Source organism: Oncorhynchus gorbuscha, linkage group LG06, assembly GCF_021184085.1.
Source record: "Oncorhynchus gorbuscha isolate QuinsamMale2020 ecotype Even-year linkage group LG06, OgorEven_v1.0, whole genome shotgun sequence".
NCBI classification, from domain to species: Eukaryota; Metazoa; Chordata; class Actinopteri; order Salmoniformes; family Salmonidae; genus Oncorhynchus; species Oncorhynchus gorbuscha.
In genome coordinates, this window is record NC_060178.1 from 18,562,001 (window position 1) to 18,585,715 (window position 23,715).

General features: G+C 43.5%; 1 protein-coding gene across 1 annotated transcript in view; it reads right to left on the reverse strand.

Moving 5' to 3' along the window:
- LOC124037643 (potassium voltage-gated channel subfamily KQT member 1-like) overlaps positions 1 to 23,715 on the reverse strand; it is a 345,000-nt gene that overhangs the window by 277,283 nt on the left and 44,002 nt on the right. Inside the window, exons 9-14 of the mRNA XM_046352566.1 lie at positions 23,063 to 23,191; positions 18,828 to 18,978; positions 11,034 to 11,060; positions 9,495 to 9,545; positions 8,987 to 9,101; positions 6,691 to 6,759 (exon numbers count right to left, since the gene is read on the reverse strand). Coding sequence (XP_046208522.1) covers positions 6,691 to 6,759; positions 8,987 to 9,101; positions 9,495 to 9,545; positions 11,034 to 11,060; positions 18,828 to 18,978; positions 23,063 to 23,191 — 542 coding nt within the window. The remainder of the gene's footprint in view (positions 1 to 6,690; positions 6,760 to 8,986; positions 9,102 to 9,494; positions 9,546 to 11,033; positions 11,061 to 18,827; positions 18,979 to 23,062; positions 23,192 to 23,715) is intronic.

Consider the following 23,715-nt stretch of genomic DNA (forward strand, 5'->3'; position numbering starts at 1 on the left):
GAATGTTTTCTTTTGCAGTGACATTTGTTTTAGCTGACCGTTTCTGAAAGACAAAAACAATTGCAAATAGTTGTGGACCTGTAAACAGATCGTTTGAATTCAATAATGTTTTGCATTTCATTTTCTATTCTGAAACATTGTCTACTTGATCGTTTTACAGTAGTCCTACTTACAGTGGTAGCCTGCTCACCTGCTCTCCCTTTGGATGTATAGAGCAAAAACATACAATTATCAAATAAGCCCAAGTAAATGGGATGTGCATGGTCATTTGTTGTATGGCTAATTCGGGAATATGAACTCATCATGGCCAGAAAAGTTGAGGAATTTAGTCTGTAATAGTTATGACAGGTATATTCATTATGCATTATGTTTATGAATTAAATATTGTCTACTTGAGAAATTTGGCATTACAGTATTCAGATGTAGACCAGCCTAAAAACATCAATGGAAAAGGTGAACAGCCTGTTCCACCGTTAAACTGCGCTTTGGATCGCATCGCATAGAGCAAAATACTTAAAATAGCTTATTTATTTACTCCTGTGAAGTAGGTCCAATTTCTTGAGAGATGGGATGAATGGTGGCCTTTCCTAACTTGGTGTAGGCCTATAGGCTATTCCGTGGGAATTAAACCATCCCAGTCAGAAAAGGTGAGGAATTTATTCTGTAATGGTCATGGAAATGACAAACAATAGGAACTGGATTCCGATTTATAATTATTTTAGAACACAAAGATACAATCAATAGATTTTTGCTCTTCTCACTAATGGCAAATGATTGCATCTTATTATATTTATCTACCAGTTTTTTGGTATGAATAAGAGTGTCATCATATATTCATGCACAAGGCTACTAGGCTTCCAGTTGAAGCTCGCATCCGCTACAAGACCATGGTGCTTGCCTACGGAGCTGTGAGGGGAACGGCACCTCAGTACCTCCAGGCTCTGATCAGGCCCTACACCCAAACAAGGGCACTGCGTTCATACACCTCTGGCCTGCTCGCCTCCCTACCACTGAGGAAGTACAGCTCCCGCTCAGCCCAGTCAAAACTGTTCGCTGCCCTGGCCCCCCAATGGTGGAACAAACTCCCTCACGACGCCAGGACAGCGGAGTCAATCACCACCTTCCGGAGACACCTGAAACCCCACCTCTTTAAGGAATACCTAGGATAGGATAAGTAATCCCTCTCACCCCCCTTAAGTTTTAGATGCACTATTGTAAAGTGACTGTTCCACTGGATGTCAAAAGGTGAATGCACCAATTTGTAAGTCGCTCTGGATAAGAGCGTCTGCTAAATGACTTAAATGTAAAATGTAAATGTAAATGTAGGCTACTGTCTCATTGTTGCAATGCAATACTTCAACCACAAGACACTGTGTGAAGAAAGCATTTCCACAGTTTGCAGGAAGATAAGCACATTCTCACATCAAATTCAGTTTTTATAAATGCCAACTTTTGTGTGAAAACTGGTGCATGCATGTTCTGGGGCATATCTCCTGGAGGGGTATGGAGACAGATCTCCAGGAGGGGTATGGCGACAGATCTTCTGGAGGGGTACAAACGCAGATCTCCTGGAGGGGTATGGAGACAGATCTCCTGGAGGGGTATGGCGACAGATCTTCTGGAGGGGTACAAACGCAGATCTCCTGGAGGGGTATGGAGACAGATCTTCTGGAGACAGATCTCCTGGAGGGGTAGTGAGACAGATCTCCTGGAGGGGTATGGAGACAGATCTCCTGGAGGGGTAGTGAGACAGATCTCCTGGAGGGGTAGTGAGACAGATCTCCTGGAGGGGTAGTGAGACAGATCTCCTGGAGGGGTAGTGAGACAGATCTCCTGGAGGGGTAGTGAGACAGATCTCCTAGAGGGGTAGTGAGACAGATCTCCTGGAGGGGTAGTGAGACAGATCTCCTGGAGGGGTATGGAGACAGATCTCCTGGAGGGGTATGGAGACAGATCTCCTGGAGGGGTATGGAGACAGATCTCCTAGAGGGGTAGTGAGACAGATCTCCTGGAGGGGTAGTGAGACAGATCTCCTGGAGGGGTAGTGAGACACATCTCCTAGAGGGGTAGTGAGACAGATCTCCTAGAGGGGTAGTGAGACAGATCTCCTAGAGGGGTAGTGAGACAGATCTCCTAGAGGGGTATGGAGACAGATCTCCTAGAGGGGTATGGAGACAGATCTCCTAGTGGGGTAGTGAGACAGATCTCCTAGAGGGGTATGGAGACAGATCTCCTAGAGGGGTATGGAGACAGATCTCCTAGTGGGGTAGTGAGACAGATCTCCTAGAGGGGTATGGAGACAGATGGTGTGCGGCCACCGTGCAGTGCCACTTCCTTTTGGCCAGCCCAGTGTCATCACAGTCACACACAGCTGTCCATTTGTCCTCTGATGTGAACTCCACTTGGAGGGTAGTCTGAAGATTAACAAACTCCACTGGGCTGCTATAGTCCAAACTATCTGCTATATCACTATAACCTAGGAACACCAGAAGAAACTCAATAGGAAAATACAGAGCCAACTGGCTCAATGACAGAGTCAGTCTGAATAGGCTGTCTGATAGAGTTAGTAAGAACTGTAGGTATGATGCTGTTGTAGTGTGTGTGCGTGTGCGTGTGCGTGTGCGTGCGTGTGTGTGTGTGTGTGTGTGTGTGTGTGTGTGTGTGTGTGTGTGTGTGTGTGTGTGTGTGTGTGTGTGTGTGTGTGTGTGTGTGTGTGTGTGTGTGTGTGTTATCTGTGTGACTGACTACACTTAATGGAGGGCTTCAGAGCCAGGGGACCGCATGTCAACCATCCAGCCAGCGCCCAGGACACAAACGCACACACACGAACACACACGAACACACACACACACACACACACACACACACACACACACACACACACACACACACACACACACACACACACACACACACACACACACACACACACACACACACACACACACACACACACACACACACACACACACACACACACACACACACTCTTCCTGACCACATCTGGGAGCTGTAAATCTCTCAACGCCACTGCTGCTCTCCACTCCCCCTTTCTCCTCTCCTCCCCCTTCTCCTCTCCCCCTTCTCCTTTCGTCCCCTCCCCTTCGCCCCCTTCCCCTCTCCCCCCACCTTTTCCTCTCCTCCCCTCCCCTCACATTCTCCTTTTCTCCCCTCCCCTTCTCCTCTCCCCCACCTTCTCCTTTCCTCCCCTCCTCTTCTCCTTTTCTCCCCTTCTCCTCTCCTCTCTTTTCCCCCTGTTCTCCTCTCCTCCCCTCCCCTCCACCCTTCTCCCCCATCTCCTCTCTTTCTCCTCTCCCCCTTCTCCTGTCTCCAATACTGAGAATGTTGTTGTTGTTCAGACGGCTACTTGCAAATTTATTTTTATATTTTAAGGTACAAAAAAACATGTTTTTTAATTAAATACAATACTTTGCAAAAATATATATTTTATTTTGATACATTGGTCTTTATGGAATTTTGTCATCCCGTGTGTGTGTGTGTGTGTGTGTGTGTGTGTGTGTGTGTGTGTGTGTGTGTGTGTGTGTGTGTGTGTGTGTGTGTGTGTGTGTGTGTGTGTGTGTGTGTGTGTGTGTGTGTGTGTGTGTGTGTGTGTGTGTGTGTGTGTGTAGTGGTGTAAAGTACTTAAGTAAAAATACTTTAAAGTAATACTTAAGTAGTTTTTAGGGGTATCTGTACTTTACTACACTGAACAAAAACATAAATGCAACACGTAACATTTCCTAGAAATGTCCAACATTTTGTGCACATATTTGTTTACATCCCTATTAGTGAGCATTTCTCATTTGCCAACATTTTCCATCCACCTGACAGGTGTGGCATATCAAGAAGCTGATTAAACAGCATGATCATTATTCAGGTGCACCTTGTGCTGGGACTCTAAAAGGCCACTTTAAAATGTGCAATTTTGTCACAAAACCCAATGCTAAAGACGTCCCAAGTTTTGACGGAGTGTGCACTTCGCATGTTGACTGCAGGAATGTCCACCAGAGCTGTTGCCAGAGAATTTAATGTTAATTTCTCTACCATAAGCCTCCAACGTCGCATTAGATAATTTGGCAGTACGTCCAACCAGCCTCACAACTGCAGACCACGAATAACCATGCAAGCCCAAGACCTCCCCATCTGGCTTCTTCACCTGCGGGATCGTCTAGGGGGGGGGGCCTGGTCCTTCTCAGTTCCATTTTAATTTGTTTAAAAACGGTTTAACTGGGAATCAATAAATGTTAAATTGGCATGCGGCATCAGGTTTTCCAAAGCAGCTGTTATAGGAGTGCCCACGTCCCAAATCTGTTAGAGCGTCTGGCTCAGCCTTACCAATGTAGACCAGAGATATGGGCATGTTCCATGACACAACCACACTAGCAGTTGATAGTTGGTGAAACATGTATTATGTCACTGATTATAGTTATCTCAACACCACATATTCCCTCAGTAATAAACCATATATCATGTCTGGGGGGCATTACTGTATGTGTTCACCTACAGCATAGTACAGTGATGTTACAGCAAGTAGGCCAAACCCTTTCGGTGATATTAAAGGATATCACACACAAAAACATAATTCACTTCTAAACACTATCAAAACACAAGCCTAGGCAGTGAACTCCTGGGCAGAGTTTATGCGTCGCCTACTACCTCAGTGTAACTCCATACACTGTAACTACACAACTACTGTACCAATAAAACATACAGTAACTGGAGTACATCAGATATGCTTTTGCACCTTTAAATCAAAGGGAACATAGCTACACATAGTGGTTGAACTGAGTACACGGAGTACAGTTCACCCACTGTGAGATGAATAAACTGAGTACAGTTCACCCACTGTGAGATGAATAAACCGAGTACAGTTCACCCACTGTGAGATTAATAAACTGAGTACAGTTCACCCACTGTGAGATTAATAAACTGAGTACAGTTCACCCACTGTGAGATGAATAAACTGAGTACAGTTCACCCACTATGAGATTAATAAACTGAGTACAGTTCACCCACTGTGAGATTAATAAACTGAGTACACTGAGTACAGTTCACCCACTATGAGATGAATAAACTGAGTACAGTTCACCCATTATGAGATGAATAAATTGAGTACAGTTCACCCATTATGAGATGAATAAACCGAGTACAGTTCACCCATTATGAGATGAATAAACCGAGTACAGTTCACCCATTATGAGATGAATAAACTGAGCACAGTTCACCCACTATGAGATTAATAAACTGAGTACAGTTCACCCACTATGAGATTAATAAACTGAGTACAGTTCACCCACTGTGAGATTAATAAACTGAGTACACTGAATACAGTTCACCCACTGTGAGATGAATAAACTGAGTACAGTTCACCCACTGTGAGATGAATAAACTGAGTACAGTTCACCCACTGTGAGATGAATAAACTGAGTACAGTTCACCCACTGTGAGATGAATAAACTGAGTACAGTTCACCCACTGTGAGATGAATAAACTGAGTACAGTTCGCCCACTGTGAGATTAATAAACTGAGTACAGTTCACCACTATGAGATAATTAAACTGAGTACCTAGGCGTTCAAGTACTGTACAAGTGTCACGACTTCCGCCAAAGTCGTCTCCTTTCCTTGTTCGGCCAGCGTTCGGCGGTTGACGTCACCGGCTTTCTAGCCATCGCCGCTCCATTTCTCCATTGTTCCATTTGTTTTGTCTTGTTCCCTGCACACCTGGTTTTCATTCCCCAATCACAAGGCCAGCAAATAGTGTTCAAGGCCAGCAAACAGCCATATTCAACAGTGTCGTGTTCAAGGCCAGCAAACAGCCATATTCAACAGTGTTGTGTTCAAGGCCAGCAAACAGCCATATTCAACAGTGTAGTGTTCAAGGCCAGCAAACAGTCATATTCAACAGTGTCGTGTTCAAGGCCAGCAAACAGTCATATTCAACAGTGTAGTGTTCAAGGCCAGCAAACAGCCATATTCAACAGTGTAGTGTTCAAGGCCAGCAAACAGTCATATTCAACAGTGTCGTGTTCAAGGCCAGCAAACAGCCATATACAACAGTGTCGTGTTCAAGGCCAGCAAACAGCCATATTCAACAGTGTCGTGTTCAAGGCCAGCAAACAGTCATATTCAACAGTGTCGTGTTCAAGGCCAGCAAACAGCCATATTCAACATTGGAGTGTTCAAGGCCAGCAAACAGCCATATTCAACATTGGAGTGTTCAAGGCCAGCAAACAGCCATATTCAACAGTGTCGTGTTCAAGGCCAGCAAACAGTCATATTCAACAGTGTCGTGTTCAAGGCCAGCAAACAGCCATATTCAACATTGGAGTGTTCAAGGACAGCAAACAGCCATATTCAACAGCACATAAGGGAATGCTACATAAAGTAGATTATGGCCTTATTGTGGACACAGTAATAGAGAAAATGTGGATTTTGTTAAAACAATATATTGCCAGGGGAATCCGAAACTGCATGACAGTCTTCTAAACTTCATTTCATCATTTTTCCAGGGTTGGAACTATCAGATTTGTGATGCTCAATACCATTTGGATAGTTGTTTGTCAGCTTATATAAGATGTCACACTTCAGTCACTCCGTTTTGATGCAGATGGAGTATATCATTAGAGAATAGGGGGTAGGGGGTTAGTGGGTTATAGTAATAGTGTAAAACCAAGCATGCAGTACAGTACCTTCTTGAATTCAAGTGGTGAGTTGAGACAGAGTCCTGGACCTTTGCCATGAACGGGCTGGTCAACAAACTGCAAGAGAGAAGCATTTGTGTTCCTTTTACAAAATCTCTAGGCTGGGAGTTTGTCAGGAGAGGAGGATGGAGGGAGGGAGGGGGTGAGTGAGTGAGTGAGTGAGTGAGTGAGTGAGTGAGTGAGTGAGTGAGTGAGTGAGTGAGGGGGAGGGAGGGAGGGAGGGAGGGAGGGAGGGAGGGAGGGAGGGGGAGGGAGGGAGGGAGGGAGGGAGGGAGGGAGGGAGGGAGGGAGGGAGGGAGGGAGGGAGGGAGGGAGGGAGGGAGGGGAAGAAAGAGATTGAATCAGAGGAGGAATGCAGAATGAGAATGGTGTTAGAGGTGGTATTGGATTAGCTGGGCTGGGGAAGAGGTCAAGAGGAGAACAGAGAATGCCTACTGTGTGATGTGTGTACACACTGAGAGAAACACACTCTCACACACATTCACAAGCACAAATGCACGCACACACACGCTCCCCTTTATACTTGAGTCCATCGCATGTCTGTGCTCCCCCTTCCCAAAAAAATGAAATTACATTCAATTTGTGTAAATAGGTTATGCCCAACACTTTGGCTAGTAATAGGGTTAAGAGATGAAACAGCTCAAGACAAATTACAACAGATTTCCTAATTAAACACATTTCTAGCTGAATTCTCTGTGATTTTACAGTCTTTCTTGACCCCCCAAAATAAAACAGCCAAGTCCCACCCAACAGACCACTATCACCATGTAGCAACTAGCCAACTAGTCACCTTGTAAACATGTCCCCAACAAACTGGGCTGTTTTCTCCAACTCTAGGATAATCCCTTATTTACCGTTGTAATAACCAGGGTTTCAAGCACTGAATAGGCCATTTAACCCTGTAGTGAGTTGAACAGAGCAGCTTTCCATTGACAGGAAGGGCACTTTGGCCTAACAAAAGGCTTTATGCCCTACGGAGTAGGGATGGACCTCTGTAAGGGGCAGGGAGGCATCTATGGGGTAGCCCTTTATGCTCATACCCGTATGTATACTGGTTGAAAATGGCAGATTTGGACACTGATAAGCGCCTAAATTGGAACACAGTGGCTGCACAGTAACAGCTAAACATGACATCAAAGCTCAGGGTCTCCGCTTCAAATCTCTGTATGGTTTATGACTGACAGGATTTGATGTATTTTGAAAGATAAGACGTTGAGGATGATAATAAATACCACGTTGATGTCATTCAAGCAAGACAAACAACACCCTTGAGAACACATTTCCATATCATAAAACTCAGATAATATAAAGTGTCAACATGTAGTATCACTATGTTTGACGTACAAGATGACATAGGGTTATACCATGGTTTTTCTGAACAGAATGAACTGTTGTTTGTTGTATTGTGAAGAAAATTTGCTGCAGCACACGCATCTGAATGCCCTCATGACTCCATTCTATGTGCACCAAAATGACCATCTGCTTCTCTGAATTTCCTAGTGAAAGCCTAACACTGTAAGATCCTATTTTATAATTTATCAAGTCATGTTGGCAATAGAACAAGCTTTCAAATGATGCCCACCTGACACAGACCGCAATTTATAATGGACCGATTTTGTGTAAACAACAACAGTAATTCTGTAAGGTCCGGATGCAGGGTTGTGTTCCAAACAAAACAACAACACGTGTGCTGCTCTAGTTCCTCAACGGCAGAGCTAAGAGAGCTAAAAAAAAAGCACCTTATAGTTGAAGATTTCTTTGTGTCATAAAAGTGCATTGAAATGACTTAGGAACTGTGCACACTTTAGAGAGGTGTGTGTCCACTTGGAGACACCAGTTAGTCCTCTCAATCAAACCCTTGTCATTTGTATCGTCTTATGTTGCACCTACAACACATTTTCTTATCATGTTACTGAACGTTTCAGAATATTTCCAGATTTTGTTATCAACAAATGTGGCGAAAAGTACAGTAAATGTAAAATGCACATAAATTTAACAGTGTAATTTTGGATTGTTTTGTCCTCACCTTTAGTCTAATAATTTTCCCATAATCTCTAAACTGTTCCCTTTTAATTGGTGCCATGGTTAAGCATATGCTTTCCATATTTCTTCTGTAAGAAACATTTCAATTTAGCCCTATCTATATAGGCCAATTCCCACGAGTGTAAGGGGTTAAAAAGTTCATAAGGGTAAGAGCATGGGTACAATACAATGGCTGTATGGAAGATGAATGTGAGGTAGATGTTCTGTAGTGTAGTGAGTGACGGGGTAGTTAGGTACTTACTGTGATGCGTCTGTCACCACGGGTAAAGGTGTGTCTTCGCTGACATAGTCCATGTCATCACTCAAGCTGTTGCCCCGGGAGATGCCTATGGCAGGCCCGTCCAGGTTTTTCTTAACTGTGCGAGGCAATGCAAGAGTCTTGGTGACATATTCAAGGATTTAGTTCAATGCAACTTCCAATTTTCTAAGTGAGGAGAAAATACACTCTTAGAAAAAAAGGTGCTGTCTCAAACCTAAAAGGGTTCTTCGCCTGTCCCCAAAGGAGAACCCTTTGAAGAAACATTTTTGGTTCCAGGTAGAACCCTTTTCACTGAAGGTTCTACATGGAACCCAAAATGGTTCAATCTAGAATCAAAAAGATCTCGACTTAGAACCAAAAAGGGTTCTCCTATAGGGACAACAGAAAAAAAAAATATTTTGGAACTCTTTTTTTTTCTAATTTATAGGCTTATTTATTGAAAAGTAAAGAGAAACTACAGGATAGCTAGTAAAGAAGTATAAGAGTCTACCTGGAGAGGCAGGACAGCTCAGATTGAAAGAGGACCATGAGTGCTGAACGCCTGCAGTCAAGAAAGAAAGAACGTGTGAAAGACAAGTGGAATAGACACACAATGTGCTGACTAGTCAATGAAGTGTACAGTCCACCATTGTGTTGTATCATCACACTAAGATGAGGTTGTTTTGGTGTGTGAACATGATGATTGATAACATCCCTTCCAAACCTCTACAGCAGGTTTGGTTAGTGCAACTAAAAACCATTGCAAAGGTTTGTAAGGACCTAGTCCAACAGTCCGCAAAGCCTGCCATCTCATCCTCCAATGGAGACATTTCTTGAGAAGTGCATAATTGTCTTTTTGTCTACTGTACTTTGTTTTTTGAGTATGCATACATGTGTATAGATGATGCAATGTATTATATATCACACCTGTGCCATGTTTGACTATGATTGTTTTTTAGTGTCTCGAAAACTCCATTTGAGTGGTCCACAATGTGCATTAAAAATAATCTGTGTTATTTATTATTGTATCATTGTTGAGTGACAAACTTTTCTAATCTAATCTAGTTTCAGGAACTGGGTTCTGTGCAGCTCCTCCACCTCTCTCTCATTCAGGGGGACCGGGGACGCGAGCGGAATTATCTGCTACACAAACACTGCAGGCTTATTAATATCTGGCTTGTCAGAGCAAACACACTGGGCTAGAAGCCTCAGAGAATGAAAACAAGCAGGGCCCAGAGAGAGAGAGAGTGGGGGGAAAGAGGGAGACAGAGAGAGTGAGAGAGTGAGAGAGAGAGCAGGAGACTGGCTGGAGAGAGAGAGCCCCATTGAGAAGGGAGATTCTCACAGACGACGGCCGGGCCAGAGGGCCAGACAGATAAGTGGAGCGATAAGCCGGACGTTGACTAAATCAAACAATGCCCAGTTTATTTCTGACCACTGGAGCTCCACAATGGCCTCTTATCACCCCGACCTCCCTCCCAGTCCCCCGGCCCTTGGCCTCTGTCCCCTGTTCCAGCCCTCACCCCGGCTGGTGTTGGCTGGACAGACAGAAAAGAAAACACCAGGGCTGGTCGATAGGACAGGAGGGAGTCCAGAGCCTGCCTGCGTCGGTCTCTCTGCTGGCTTCCAGTTTGCTCCGGTGTGTGACAAAGCGCCAGTCTAATTAAAATACTGTCTGGGCAGTTGTAAAAACCAAATAACTAATGATTAACACAGAGGATCTCTTAAAAGGACAAAGGATTGAGTCGTTAACTGCGTGAGTTGAAGCTGGAGTGCGTCAATAAGACTGGAGACCATGGAGTGATGTCATCTAGGAGATATTACACTTGTGACACGTGTTAGAGAGATAGTGTTGGTGGGAGGAGCTATAGGAGGACGGGCTCATTGTAATGGCTGGAATGGAATCAATGGAACAGTATCAAACACATCAAACATACGGAAACCACATTTGACTCCGTTCCATCAATTCCATTCCAGCCATTACAATGAGCCCGTCCTCCTATCGCTCCTACCACCAGCCTCCTTGGTTACAGAGAGGTGGAGGACTCACCTGTTTGTCTGAACATCCGGATGATGCCTGAGGAGGAAAATAAATAACATTTCAAAATGATGTCCTCAAAAACACTGGCTTAATATGGAGTGATGTCATCTAGGAGATATTACACTTGTGACACGTGTTAGAGAGATAGTGTTAGTGGGAGGAGCTAAAGGAGGACGGGCTCATTGTAATGGCTCATTGTAACATAATGGCTCATTGTAACATAATGTATACAGAGAAATCAATCTACACAACCGATGGCGTGGGATATGGACAACACCAGATCACTTTTGAGGTCAGAAAACATATGATAAACTTAGATGTTAGCATCATATATTACTTTAATTATGGATGTAAGAGAGTGCAAATGTCATTGCTGTTCTATAAACCCTTTTCATCAGCAACACAGTTAACACTTGGTTTCTGCAACAAAATAATCCATTTAAACAACCCATCATTTGCAAGGACATTTGAATCTGAAGATGTCTGTTTTTCTGCACTGTTAGCAGTAGAACGTACACCACGTTGCCTGGACTCTAAACATTATCATTAGTGACAACATGCTGTTGAGAGTGTGGTGAGCGTGGCTACTTAAAAGTCTTTATGACATCAACAGACAGCCTTTCAAAAGCCTTGGCTCCACTAACTAGCCTCAGCATCCAAAAAACATGCAATTTGACAAATGTTCATTTTTTCCCCACTCTAAAGTTCAAAGGCAGTGAGACATATGTTCCTGTTCATTATCTAAGTTATATCCCACCAAACAAGATAGCATTTTCCCCCATAACTTCTTTTTCTACTGGTGACGTTCTGCGTTTATGTCCCTCTCCCTCCTTTTATGATTATGTGCTTTGACAGGAAAAACTCATAAAGGACACTTATTAACCTCCAGACTGGGACGATTCATTTGGCAGGGGTTAGAGGTTTACACAGGAAGTCCCCCCCACCGGTAGATGGTGCAATGGAAAAGTCCAATCTATCATTAATATGGAGTAATGGGCCTCAGCAGCACCAGTATGGACCACTGGATTTCATCTGGAGGTGGATGGACAGGGCACGAGGGTTTGGGAAAATAATAATATTTTTAGATAGCAACTTAGACAACAACAGGTTAGACTACGTGGCTAGCTAGCAACATCAGGTGAAAACTGAGTAACTGAATGTAAAATCTGTGGGAATGTAATCACTGATTCAACACAAAACACTATAGCTTTCTGACTGACTCTTGCCACAACAAGTCTACCTCCTAAGTATTTTTTTACTTTAAAAAAATGTACACTACCGTTCAAAGTTTGTGTCACTTAGAAATGTCCTTGTTTTTAAAAGAAAAGCAAATTTGTTGTCCAATAAAACAACATCAAATTGATTAGAAATACAGTGTAGACATTGTTAATGTTGTAAATGACTATTGTAGCTGGAAACAGCAGATTTTTAATGGAATATCTACATAGGCGTACAGAGGCCCATTATCAGCAACCATCACTCCTGTGTTCCAATGGCACGTTGTGTTAGCTAATCAAAGATTATCACTATCAAAGGCTAATTGATCATTAGAAAACCCTTTTGCAATTATGTTAGCACAGCTGAAAACGGTTGTCCTGATTAAATAAGCAATAAAACGGACCTTCTTTAGACTAGTTGAGTATCTGGAGCATCAGAATTTGTGAGTTCGATTACAGGCTCAAAATGACTGGAAACAAAGACCTTTCTTCTGAAACTCGTTTGTTAAAAAAGTTTGAAATATCCAATAAATGTCGTTCCACTTCATGATTGTGTCCCACTTGTTGTTGATTCTTCACAAAAAAATACAGTTTTGTATCTTTATGTTTGAAGCCTGAAATGTGGCAAAAGGTCGCAAAGTTCAAGGGGGCCGAATACTTTCGCAAGGCACTGTACCTACACGTACGCTACTGTCACAAGACGCAGGCCTCCTAATTGTCCCTAGAATTTCTAAGCAAACAGCTGGAGGGCAGGGCTTTCTCCTATAGAGCTCCATTGTTATGGAATGATCTGCCTACCCATGTGAGAGACGCAAACTCGGTCTCAACCTGAAGACTCATCTCTTCAGTGGGTCATATGATTGAGTGTAGTCTGGCCCAGGAGTGTGAAAGTGAACGGAAAGGCTCTGGAGCAACGAACCGCCCTTGTTGTCTCTGCCTGGCCGGTTCCCCTCTTTCCACTGGGATTCTCTGCCTCTAACCCTATTACAGGGGCTGAGTCACTGGCTTACTGGTGCTCTTTCATGCCGTCCCTAGGACGGGTGCGTCACTTGAGTGGGTTGAGTCACTGATGTGATCTTCCTGTCCGGGTTGGCGCCCCCCCTTGGGTTGTGCCGTGGCGGAGATCTTTGTGGGCTATACTCGGCCTTGTCTCAGGATGGTAAGTTGGTGGTTGAAGATATCCCTCTAGTGGTGTGGGGGCTGTGCTTTGGCAAAGTGGATGGGGTGATATCCTTCCTGTTTGGCCCTGTCTGGGGGTATCATCGGTTGGGGCCACAGTGTCTCCTGACCCCTCCTGTCTCAGCCTCCAGTATTTATGCTGCAGTAGTTTGTGTGTCGGGGGCTAGGGTCAGTTTGTTATATCTGGAGTACTTCTTCTGTCTTATCCGGTGTCCTGTGTGAATTTAAGTATGCTCTCTCTAATTCTCTCTTTCACTCTTTCTTTCTCTCTCTCTGAGGACCTGAGCCCTAGGACCATGCCTCAGGACTATCTGGCATGATGACTCCTTGCTGTCCCCAGTCCACCTGGTCGTGCTGCTGCTCCAATTTCAACTGTTCTGCCTGCGGCTATGGAATCCTGACCTGTTCACCGGACGTGCTACCTGTCCCAGACCTATTATTTGACCATGCTGATCATTTATGAACATTTGAACATCTGGCCATGTTCTGTTATAATCTCCACCTGGCACAGCCAGAAGACGACTGGCCACCCCTCATAGCCTGGTTCCTCTCTAGGTTTCTTCTTAGGTTTTGGCCTTTCTAGGGAGTTTTTCCTAGCCAATGTGCTTCAACACCTGCATTGCTTGCTGTTTGGGGTTTTAGGCTGGGTTTCTGTACAGCACATTGAGATATCAGCTGATGTACGAAGCGCTATATAAAATAAATTGGATTTGATTTGATTCAAGCTCATCACTAAGCTCAGGGCCCTGGGTCTCAATCCCTCACTGTCCAACTGTGTCCTGGATTTCCTGACAGGCCGACCCCAAGTTGTGAAGGTAGGCAACAACACCTCCGCCACGCTGACCCTCAACACGGGGACCCAATAGGGGGTTGAGTTTGCAGCCCCCTCCTGTACTCCGTGGACACCCACATCTCCAACTCAATCACCACATTTGCTGACGACACAACACCGGTAGGCCTGATTACCAACAACAATGAGACAGTGTACAGGGAGGAGGTGGGCTCCCTGGCAGAGTGGTGCCAGGAAATTAACCTCTCCCTCAGTGTCCAAAAAAACGAAGGAGCTGATCAGGGACTTCAGGAGACAGAGAGAGCACGCCCCCATCCACGTCGACAGAGCTGCAGTGGAGAGGGTCAAAAGCTTCAAGTTCCTCTGCGTGCACATCACTGACAACCTGAAATGGTCCCTTCATACAGACAGCGTGGTGAACAAGGTGCAACAGTGCCTCTTCAAACTCAGGAGGATGAAGAAATGTGGCTTGGCCCCCCCACAAACTTTTACAGATGCACCATTGAGAGCATCTTGTCAGGCTATATCACCACCTGGTATGGCAATTGCATTCTCCAGAACCACAGGGCTCTCCAGAGGGTGGTGCTGTCAGCCCAACACATCACCGGGGGCACACTGCCTGCCCTCCAGGTCATCTACAGCACCCGGTGTCACAGGAAGGCCAAGAAAATCATCAAGGACCTCAGCCACCCGAACCATGGCCTGTTCACCCTTCTACCATCTAGAAGGCAGAGACAGTACAGATGTATCAAAGCTGGGAACAAAAGACTTATAAACAGCTTCTATCTCCAAACCATCAGACTGATAAACAGTTACCATGCGTGGCCTCCGCCCAGTACCCTTCCCTGAACCTTAGTCACTGTTACTAGACGGCTACCACCAGGTACTCTACCCTGCACCACAGAGACTGCTAACCTATGTACATAGTCATTGAACACTGGTCACTTTAATAATGTTTACATACTGTTTTGCCCACTTCATGTGTACAGTTGAAGTCGGAAGTTTACATACACTTAGGTTGGAGTCATTAAACTCATTTTTCAACCACGATAGTTTTGGCAAGTTGGTTAGGACATCTACTTTGTGCATGACACAAGTATTTTTTCCAACAATTGATTCCATACAGATTATTTCACTTATAATTCACTGTATCACAATTCCAGTGGGTCAGAAGATTACATACACTAAATTGGCTGTGCCTTTAAACAGCTTGGAAAATTCCAGAAAATTATGTCATGGCTTTCGAAGCTTTTGATAGGCTAATTGACATAATTTGAGTAAAGTAGAGGTGTACCTGTGTATATTTCAGGGCCTAGCTTCAAACTCAGTGCGTATTTGCTTGATATCATGGGGAAATCCAAAGAAATCAGCAAGCAATTTCCAAATGTCTGAAGGTACCACGTTCATCTGTACAAACAATAGTACGCAAGTATAAACACCATGGGACCACGCAGCCGTCATACCGCTCAGGAAGGAGACACGTTCTGTCTCCTAGAGATGAACATACTTTGGTGCAAAAAGTGCAAATCAATCCCAGAACAACAGCAACGGACCTTGTGAAGATGCTGGAGGAAACAGGTACAAAAGTATCTATATCCACAGTAAAAAGAGTCCTACATCGACATAACCTGAAAGGCCGCTCAGCAAGGAAGAAGCTACTGCTCCAAAACCGCCATAAAGAAGCCAGACTACGGTTTGCAACTGCACATGGGGACAAAGATCGTACTTTTTGAGCTGATGACACAAAAATAGAACTGTTTGGCCAGAATGACCATCGTCATGTTTGGAGGAAAAAGGGGGATGCTTGCAAGCCGAAGAACACCATCCCAACCGTGAAGCACGGGGTTGGCAGCATCATGTTGTGGGGGTGCTTTGCTGCAGGAGGGACTGGTGCACTTCACAAAATAGATGGCATGAGAAAGGAAAATGATGTGGATATATTGAAGCAACATCTCAAGACATCAGTCAGAAAGTTAAAGCTTGGTCGCAAATGGGTCTACCAAATGAACAATGACCCCAAGCATACTTCCAAAGTTGTGGCAAAATGGCTTAAGGTCAACAAAGTCAAGGTATTGGAGTGGCCATCACAAAGCCCTGACCTCAATCCTATAGAAGATTTCTGGGCAGAACTGAAAAAGCGTGAGCAAGGAGGCCTACAAACCTGAATCAGTTACACCAGCTCTGTCAGGAGGAATGGGCCACAATTCCCCCAACTTATTGTGGGAAGCTTGTGGAAGGCTACGCAAAACGTTTGACCCAAATTAAACAATTTAAAGGCAATGCTACCAAATACTAATTGAGTGTATGTAAACTTCTGGCCCACTGGGAATGTGATGAAATAAATAAATAATTCTATCTACTATTATTCTGACATTTCACATTCTTAAAATAAAGTGTCGATCCTAACTGACCTAAGACAGGGTATTGTTACTTGGATTAAGTGTCAGGAAATATGAAAAACTGAGTTTAAATGTATTTGGCTAAGGTCTATGTAAACTTCCGACTTCAACTGTATTCTAGCCATGGCTTATGCTAGTTATTACTGTACTGGTGGAGCTAGAAACACAAGCATTTGCTGCAGCTGTGATAACGTCTACAAATCTGTGTACGCAACCAATCATCATTGATTTGATTTGTATCATAAACAACCAGCTTCACAACTCCTCAGTTAGTCCTCATCCCTACCTACCATCCCTATTCTCTCCCTCGCTCTCTTTATGGGGGAGGAGAGAGTCAATCACACCACTGTGTCATGTCCCATCCACATGGCATATATTGCACAGATTCATCATTACTTACAATTTACTCCATGAGCATTAAACTGGATGGTAAATAGCTACGGATAAGAACATTGTATCCTCACGTCTGAAATATAGTCTACTCCCAAGGGGATTGAGTTCCTCCTATTTCTATATCACTGTTGGAATCTCAAACAGAGGACTCCAACTGTGCCATGCAAATGTTTGTCTCTCTTGTCTCCACTGGCCCCTAACCAGTCAAGTCACCAGGGTTTACTCACCAAGCATCCAATATCTCTGTTTTACTGAAATGATGGATTTTCAATGCGCAAAACATAAGGCTGCATGACATCATTTCAAGGGGCCTTTAAATACATTATTTTGTCAAATGAAGTTTGAAAAGGAAGAAAAAACTGTTTCGTAACTGTGGTAATTCACTTTGGAAAATGCTCCTCATAGGACATCTGCTTCTATCACAGCTGGCTCAAACATGCATGACCCATGGTTATTTCTCTGAAAAATACCTCAACACAGGGCACCATTCAACAGTATGCCATGCTCTCAATTGAGACTTATCGTCAATTAAGGCATGGGAGTCCGTTTGCAATGTACTGTAGTGTCAAGTACTGGTTTTCAGTTCATAGTTTTAACAGTTCCTAGAAAGCACTAGTATTGTATATGCTGGTTCAAGTAGTCTATGTGTTCCTCGTAAAACAAACCACTACATATTACACATTATAAACTGGGAGATTTGAGCCCTGAATGCTGATTGGCTGATAGCCATGGTATATCAGACCATATACCACAGGTATAACAAAACATTTATTTTTACTGCTCTAATCATGTTGGTAAACAGTTTATAATAGCAATAAGGCACCTCAGGGGTTTGTGCGTCAGGCATAAGAACAGCCCTTAGCAGTGGTATACTGGCCATATAGATCCAAGAGGCATCTAAACATATATATATATATTTTTTAACTGCATTGTTGGTTAATGGCTCGTAAGTAAGCAAATCACTGTAAGGTCTACACCTGTTATATTCGGCGCATGTGACTAATAACATGTGATTTGATATATCACACCCCCTTGTGCCTTATTGCTTAATTCCAATACCAATGAGCGTGTTACCTATACACCTTTACACACAATGTGTTCAGATATGCCCAGTATGGCAGTATCTATCTTCACTTGAAGCCAACCAATAGGAGCATCTGTAAGATGACCAACTGCATATGTACAGAAACTAGGGCCAGGACGATACCACTATACCATTATCGCAAACTGTTTGGTCCTTTTAAAAACCTGCTATATGTAAAATAGCATGTGCTATAGCTTGGAAAATAAATAAAGGTGACTCTGGATTACAACATAATGATGTTTGTTTCCAGCATTAGGGCTGTTTTCCTAAAGAAGTTAAATCTGCTTCGTGTTTTGATTCAACCTCCCTAAGAGAGAGGGTGACCTTGATAATTTATTGTTAAAACGAGAAGCTGCCTGGATCTTTAATTTAAAGACCCTTGCTCCCTTCGGTCTCAACGTAGACTTTGATCTGAAGCCCTTCTTGTGATTATTGTGACTTTTCCATTGTAATTGTTTGTAAGCTTGTGTAGTCTAAAATTAATCTATGGCCGTAGGCTATCCATTTGTTGTTTGTATGCTGTTCTTTGCATGCCATTTTAATATTTGAGAATTAACCAATGATATTAGGCCACTCTTGGCCATGATTACAGACACCTGTGTGTCGAGTCATCAAGCAGTGTTTGTGATTATACCATGATGAAGACAGCTTGGCTGTCGAAACGTTGGTAATTAAATTTTTGCATCTGAGCTCCTAGAGTGTGCGGCTCTCTTTTATTTTCAAATTGATTCAGTTATATACCTTGGGGTTCTTCTAGAAAGAAGGGGACCTCTTTCTTCTCGTCGTTATCTTCGATGTGGTCGAAGGTGATCTGAGGAATGGACATCTTCCTCGCTCCAAGGATGGTCATGGAGCCATTGTCACGAACCATCTTCAGTTTCCTCTTGGTGCGCTTGTTCAACACAGACAGACACAAGAATGCATCAACAGGGCTTTCCTGAACACAAACTCAGCATTGGTTAAACTCAGGGCCAGGAGTTTTCCTAGTCAGGTTAATGTTCTCCTGTTGGAATATTTTTCATCTGAGTTTAGAGGAAAGTCTTTGTCCTCAGGCCTGGAGGGAAGCCAAAGTAATTCCGCTCCCCTACAGTGGTAAAGCGGCCCTTACAGCTTGCTGCCAGCTCTTAGCAAACTGTTGGGAAAAATTGTGTTTGACTAAAATTGTGTTTGACCAAATACAATGCTATTGTTAAATGCGGAAGACAGATTTCAGTTGTACAACTGATTAGGTATCCCCCTTTCCTTTAATAAACTGGTCCTGAACAGCATTGTATTTGTACAAATCATTCATTTTGTTCTAGACCTGGTAATGAATGGTGTGGCTGTTGAACAAATTGAGGAGACTAAATTACTTTCCATTACCTTAGACTGTAAACTGTCATGGTCAAAACATATAGATTCAATGGTTGTAAAGATGGGGAGAGCTCTGTCAGTAATAAAGAGATGCTCTGCTTTTTTGACACCACACTCCAAAAAGCAAGTTCTGCAGGCTCTAGTTTTGTCTTATCTTGATTATTGTCCAGTCGTGTGGTCCAGTGCTGCAAGGACAGAACTAGTTAAGCTGCAGCTGGCCCAGAACAGAGCGGGACGTTCTGCTCCCCATTGTAATCAGAGGGCTGATATAAATACTATACATGCCAGTCTCTCTTGGCTAAGAGTTGAGGAGAGACTGATCACTTATTTTTCTAAGAAACAATAATGTCTTGAAAATCTCAAAGTGTTTACATAGTCAACTTACACACAGCTCTGACACACACACTTATCCCACCAGACATGCCACCAAAGGGTCTTTTCACAGTCCCCAAATCCAGAATAAATTCAAGAAAGTGTACAGTATTATATAGGGCCCTTATTGCATGGAACTTCCTTCCATCTCATATTATTGCTCAAATAAACAGCAAACCTAGTTTTAAAAAAACAGATTGACCTAGATAGTTAGTGTGGATGCATTGATATGTAGACTGTGTGCTTTTAAAAAATGTAATTCTGTCCTGCTGTTCTTGTTTATTGATGTTCTGTATTATGTTTAATGTTTTGTGTGGACCCCAGGAAGTGTAGCTGCTGCTTTTGCAACAGCTAATGGGGATCCTAATAAAATACCAAATACCAAGTCACATGTGGCCATTCCCTACCTGCATATGTTAGACAAGTTGTTGTGGTTGTGTTTTTATGGTTTAGCACTATCAATCACTTGTCATTCATTCCTGATTTGCTATTTTCTAACATGGCTTATACTACCCAGTAAACTTTGATTCCTAACCATTCAGAACACAGAAACCTCAGTATATGTTTTGTAAGCAATGATTTGTGCACCTTTAAACCTTCAAATAATACACTGTGTTAGTCATATCTTCTTGTACTATAGCATGGTGATTAAGGCCATGTCTTCAAATCTGTGCTGGTTTAACTGAGGTCAACGCTCTTTGAGTCTCTGAATTCCTTGGGGCCTTCATTGTGCTCCACTCCATCACCTAGAGGCAGCACGTCACTAACTGACTGCTTTATAGAAACACAATGATACACACAGTGTCCAGGCATTGACACTGGCCCATAGTCCTGTCCAAATACCAGAATGGGTCTGAATCCTGAATGACTCATTAGGAGCAGAGCAAGAGAGCAAGAGAGCAAGAGAGCGAGAGAGCGAGAGAGCGAGAGAGCGAGAGAGAGAGAGAGAGAGAGAGAGAGAGAGAGAGAGAGAGAGAGAGAGAGAGAGAGAGAGAGAGAGAGAGAGAGAGAGGTCACATGCCGAAACAGAAAGTGACAGAAGCAGCCTTCACTCTCCCCAATGTGCGGGTTCAATGCCAAACAATTTTTGTTGTTGTTGCTGTTCTACCAACACAAAGGTTTCATCCCATGAGAAAGGCGGCAATGACATCATCTCAACTGACTGTGTCTTTGTGTGGGGGAGACAAAGGCCCGGAATCATCCTGGGGGGCTCAAACACGAGACGTATGTGGCAGGGTCTACAGTCAATCACGGATTACAAAAAGAAAACCAGCCATGTCACGGACATCAACGTCTTGCTCCCAGACAAATTAAACATCTTCTTTGCTCGCTTTGAGGACAATACACTGTCACTGACACGGCCCGCTACCAAAGCCTGTGGCCTCTCCTTCTCCGTGACCAACTTGAGTAAAACATTTAAACGTGTTAACCCTCGCAAGGCTGCCGGCCCAGATGGCATCCCTAGCCTGCATCCTCAGAGTAGGCGCAGACAAGCTGGCTGGCGTGTTTACAGACATATTCAATCAATCCATATCCCAGTCCCAACATGCTTCAAGATGGCCACATTGTTCCTGTTCCCAAGAAAGCTAAGGTATCTGAACTAAATGACTATCGCCCCGTTGCACTCACTTCTGTCATCATGAAGTGCTTTGAGAGACTAGTCAAGGACCATATCACCTCCACCCCACCTGATACCCTAGACCCACTCCAATTTGCGTACAGCCACAATTGGTCCACTGATGAAGCAATCGCCATCACACTGCACACTGTCCTATCCTACCTATCCTATCTCAAGGCCATCAGACTGTGAAACAGCCATCACTAACATAGAGAGGCTGCTGTCAACATACAGACTCAAATCTCTGGCCACTTTAATAAATGGACTTAATAAAGGTATCACTAGTCACCTTAAATAATGGCACTTTAATAATGTTTACATATCCTACATTACTCATATGTATATGCTGTTCTGTACCATCTACAGTACTGCACCTTGCCTATGCCTATCATTAGTCACTTTAAATAACGCTACTTTAATAATGTTTACATATCCTACATTACTCATATGTATATGCTGTTCTGTACCATCTACAGTACTGCACCTTGCCTATGCCTATCATTAGTCACTTTAAATAACGCTACTTTAATAATGTTTACATATCCTACATTACTCATATGTATATGCTGTTCTGTACCATCTACAGTACTGCACCTTGCCTATGCCTATCATTAGTCACTTTAAATAACGCTACTTTAATAATGTTTACATATCCTACATTACTCATCTCATATGTATATAATGTATTCTACACCATCTACTGCATCTTGCCTATGCCGCATGGCCATCGCTCATCCAGATATTTATATGTACATATTCGTATTCATCCCTTACATTTGTGTGTATAAGGTAGTTGTTGTGAATTTGTTCGATTACTTATTAGATATTACTGCATTGTCGGAACTAGAAGCACAAGCATTTCACTACACTCGCATTAACATCTGCTAACCATGTGTATGACCAATCAAATTTGATTTGATTTTGATTTGACTGGCTCTTGCCTCGAGCAGTAAGGCATACGGGGGGTTGAGATGGTGAAAGGGAGTGGGTGGGGGGCTTAACTTGTTCTTTCGTAGATCCATGCCCTAAGCACCACCACATTGCTAATGTATTTCAAATCCACAATGTCAAAGGGAAAAGTACCATGTCTGTCTGTCTGTCTGTCTGTCTGTCTGTCTGTCTGTCTGTCTGTCTGTCTGTCTGTCTGTCTGTCTGTCTGTCTGTCTGTCTGTCTGTCTGTCTGTCTGTCTGTCTGTCTGTCTGTCTGTCTGTCTGTCTGTCTGTCTGTCTGTCTGTCTGTCTGTCTGTCTGTCTGTCTGTCTGTCTGTCTGTCTGTCTGTCTGTCTGTCTGTCTGTCTGTCTGTCTGTCTGTCTGTCTGTCTGTCTGTCTGTCTGTCTGTCTGTCTGTCTGTCTGTCTGTCTGTCTGTCTGTCTGTAGGTAGGATGGAAGGCTCATATCACCAGCAAACAGCTTTTTCCTGAGGGCAGCTCTCTTTCTGACATCTCCTCTGGGAATTGAGACAGGATGCAAGCTCTCCAAGAGACAGGTTGACAGATATGTTAGCTGTTGATTGACAAAGCAGCTATAGTGCATCAGTAGAATGCCTCTATGAACAGGGATAAAGGTGTATAAAGTGTGTATAGACCTGCAGTATTATGTTTGTTATAACTGAAGAAGTGAGGTAGTGTTTACCTTGTTTCTGAGGTTTGGGTTGTTGTTTTCAGAGTTCATGGGGGGAATGTAGTCTCCGGTGAGGACATACATCTTCCAGGTGGCGGGACAGCCTTCTCGTTTCTCTGCTGCATAGCAGCGCCACAGTGTCTGAAAAAGAGGATGGACAAACTGAACCAGTGTGATAAGTGTCCTAGCATATTTACCCACAGTAAACACAGATGGTGAGCTGATCCCCTGGACATTATCTCAGCTCTGGGTAGAAGCTGCCCTCAGGCACAGATCTAGGATCAGACCTGTCCGAACCTTAACCATTTTTTTAAACCTTTATTTTACTAGGCAAGTCAGTTAAGAACTAATTCTTATTTCCAATGACGGCCTAGGAACAGTGGGTTAACTGCTTGTTCAGGGGCAGAGCGACAGATTTGTTCCTTGTCAGCTCAGGGATTCGAACTTGCAACCTTTCAGTTACTAGTCCAACGCTCTAACCACTAGGCCACCCTGCCGACCCATTAGGTAGATTCCTGGTTTAACAACTTCATATGGCCATTCACATATAGCCATTCGCATGTAGCCATTCGCATGTAGCCATTCACATATAAACATTCACATATAGCCATTCGCATGTAGCCATTCACATGTAGCCATTCACATGTAGCCATTCACATGTAGCC